Below are 2,819 nucleotides of genomic sequence, written 5' to 3' on the forward strand. Positions count from 1 at the left end.
CAAATAGTTATTCAAATGGAGTAAAACCCCACTTTTAAGGTTAGTGCTGAAACAGTGCTTCACTCAGTTAAATTGGATGCTTTTTGAACAGTGAAAGTTGTATAAGGTACCATATCATGTCTACATACATTGAACAAACAATGTGGAGCTCCTATATATAGGTCAATTATAGCCCTTTGGTGGATATGTCCATTAGAATTTGTGTAAAGTGCTTGGTGTATGGGAAAAAAAAGAATAATATTATATTATTTGATGAAAAGTGGATGTGTAAAAACGTAGAAGAGAAGGTGGTCTTTTCAGTAGGATTTTGAGTTCGGAGGACAATGTAGTCTGGTTGCTGCATCGTTTGAATAAATGTATATTTCAATGCAAAGTAATTGAAACTGCTTGTTTTAAGTTGATTCCGATGGTATATGATACCAAATCAACAAATGGGCGGTGTACAAAATGCATAGCTTCGGGATCAATGCCCTAAAAACATTAAGTCAATATATGCTTGACGGAAGAGCATCTTGTATTTTTTTTGTAGCAAAGATTTCATGTAGACTTTACAATTTTATTTAATATGTATAATGGGAACCATGTGAACGAATTTCATTCCTTGGGTGTTATAGGATGAAAACATGCTAGATACATGAGAAAAGATATTTTTTAGTCATACAAAAACGTATTTCTATACTTAATGGGAGCTAATTTTTCCAAGGAGATTTTTTATACTTCCACTTAATATTTTATTTATAGACTATTATACCCTTTAGTTCATTTAATTATTTAATTAATGTATGGATAATTAATATAAGAAGCTGATAATATGGGAGATCTCAACTATCTTTACATGAATTATAATCTCTAACTTATATACTCAATTTCTTTTTCCAAAAATACATACACGACACACAATCAAGCATTGGAACTTCACAGTCGGCATGGCGACTACTTCCGTTCATCTTTCAATCGGTAACCTTCAAACTCTCTGTTATTAGCCACTAAATTTTTTATAAATAGTCAATATTCAATTTGTATCATCGTCATTGGGTTAGGAAGATTAATAGTCTATGTATCACAAAAAAAGGGAATAGAAAAGTCACTGTGGATCACATACTAGTGGCGATCCTAAGAAATTTACTTTGAATAATTACATGCCTCAAGCCCTCAACAACAAATATTAAATTTTGAATACTTAATTTTTCTTGAATAAAAAGCTTTTTAATTAAGCATCTCAACAACAGCACATTCATGTAAAAAGACATAGGTATGGACTTTTTCATTAGTAACAGTAATTATTCGATTGTTCAATTTTTATTTTTAAATGTGAAGTTTAGATGAAAAAAATGAGCAAGACTTTGACTTTCTTACCTTAAAAGAGAATTATTCAATTGTTTAATGAAGCTATATTTTATACTTTTGATTATATTAACACCATATGATAACTCCACGTTTAAACTTGAATGGGTTATCATTATGTTAAAACTTGAATTGATTATGATTCAAAATTGAAAATTGAATTGATTATGATTCAAAATGTGTTCAAATTGATTTTGATTATGTTAACCTTTTGATTTAAACTTGAATGTGGTGTTTGATTGTGTTGAAATTGATTGAACATAGAGAATGGATTCATCAAGTTCTACGGTACAAAGTGAAAAACTCTATTTAGCTAACTCCAAATTTGAATCGTATGATGAATTACTAAAGAGTGTAAGAGATTTTTATTATGCTAAAGGATATGGAGTATCTATTCGAGATTCAAGTAAAGATAAATATGTCACATTACAATGTGATCGAGGCGGTTCCTATCGAGATAGAATGTGTATTGGAGATAAAAGGAAGAAGTACACTGATCTCGTTTGATTAACTGCTCCTTCCACATTGTAGGTAAAAAAGGAGATGATGGTGTTTGGGTACTTAAGGCAAAAAACTTGACTCACAACCATGAACCATCTACTGATATCTCTGGGCATCCATCATTTCGTCGATTATCACCGAATGATGTACAAAGTGTAAAAAACATGACGCTTTCTGGCATACCCTTAAGGCAAATTCTTTCTTCTTTGAGTCAAGGAAACCCAAACCTTCCAGCAGTCTCTCGAACTATATACAATCTAAAGGCGAAAATCCGCAAGGAAAGCTTGGGCAATCGATCAATGGTTAATGCTTTATTTGAAGAGTTTGAAAAAGAGGGTTTTATCTATGATATTTTACATAACTCAATAGAGCATATAACCCATTTGTTTATTGCACATCCTTTGTCAATTAAATTGGCAAAATCTTTCTCTAATATCTTTATAATGGATTGTACATATAAAACCAACAAATATAACATGCCTCTCCTTGACATCATTGGGGTTTCATGTTTTAATACATCTTTTTATTCTGGTTTTGTATTTCTTGAGAGGGAGGATGAAGATAGTTATATTTGGGCATTAAGTGTGTTTAAGAAGACTCTTGAAAACTGTGAACCCTCTGTGATTATGTCTGACAGAGAGTTGGCATTAATGAATGCCATAAATATGGTATTTCCAAACACAACAAACCTTTTGTGTATTTGGCATATTGAAAAGAATGTGTTGGCAAATTGCAAGAAGCGTTTTGCACATACATAAGAGTTTAATTTATTTATGTCAGGTTGGAATAATGTAGCATATTCAACAACTATAACTATTTTTGAGCATAACTGGGGTGAATTTGAGTTGGTTTATTCAGCAAAAGAAAGTTGTAATTGAGTACATAAAAAACACATGGTTGCCTTTGAAGGAAAAGTTTGTTAGTGCATGGACATATATTTACATTTTGGTAACCGATCATCATCAAGGGCTGAA

General features: G+C 31.4%; 1 protein-coding gene across 1 annotated transcript; it reads left to right on the top strand.

The window, feature by feature from the left end:
• The first annotated feature begins 1,726 nt into the window (after positions 1-1,726).
• On the top strand, positions 1,727-2,603 carry LOC145075671 (protein FAR1-RELATED SEQUENCE 5-like). Its single transcript, XM_079021828.1, has 2 exons — positions 1,727-1,832; positions 1,876-2,603. Exons 1-2 carry the CDS (start codon positions 1,727-1,729, stop codon positions 2,601-2,603), a joined length of 834 nt encoding a protein of 277 aa, XP_078877954.1.
• Positions 2,604-2,819: the final 216 nt, after the last annotated feature.

Source organism: Lactuca serriola, chromosome 9, assembly GCF_051521515.1.
Source record: "Lactuca serriola cultivar US96UC23 chromosome 9, Lser_US96UC23_V15, whole genome shotgun sequence".
NCBI lineage: Eukaryota > Viridiplantae > Streptophyta > Magnoliopsida > Asterales > Asteraceae > Lactuca > Lactuca serriola.

Excerpts from the sequence above, each read along its gene's own strand:
- LOC145075671 (XM_079021828.1), top strand. The coding sequence starts at position 1,727 with ATGGAGTATCTATTCGAGATTCAAGTAAAGATAAATATGTCACATTAC. Across the intron at positions 1,833-1,875 it reads ATTGGAGATAAAAGGAAGAA|GTAAAAAAGGAGATGATGGT; the intron begins GTACACTGATCT and ends TCCACATTGTAG.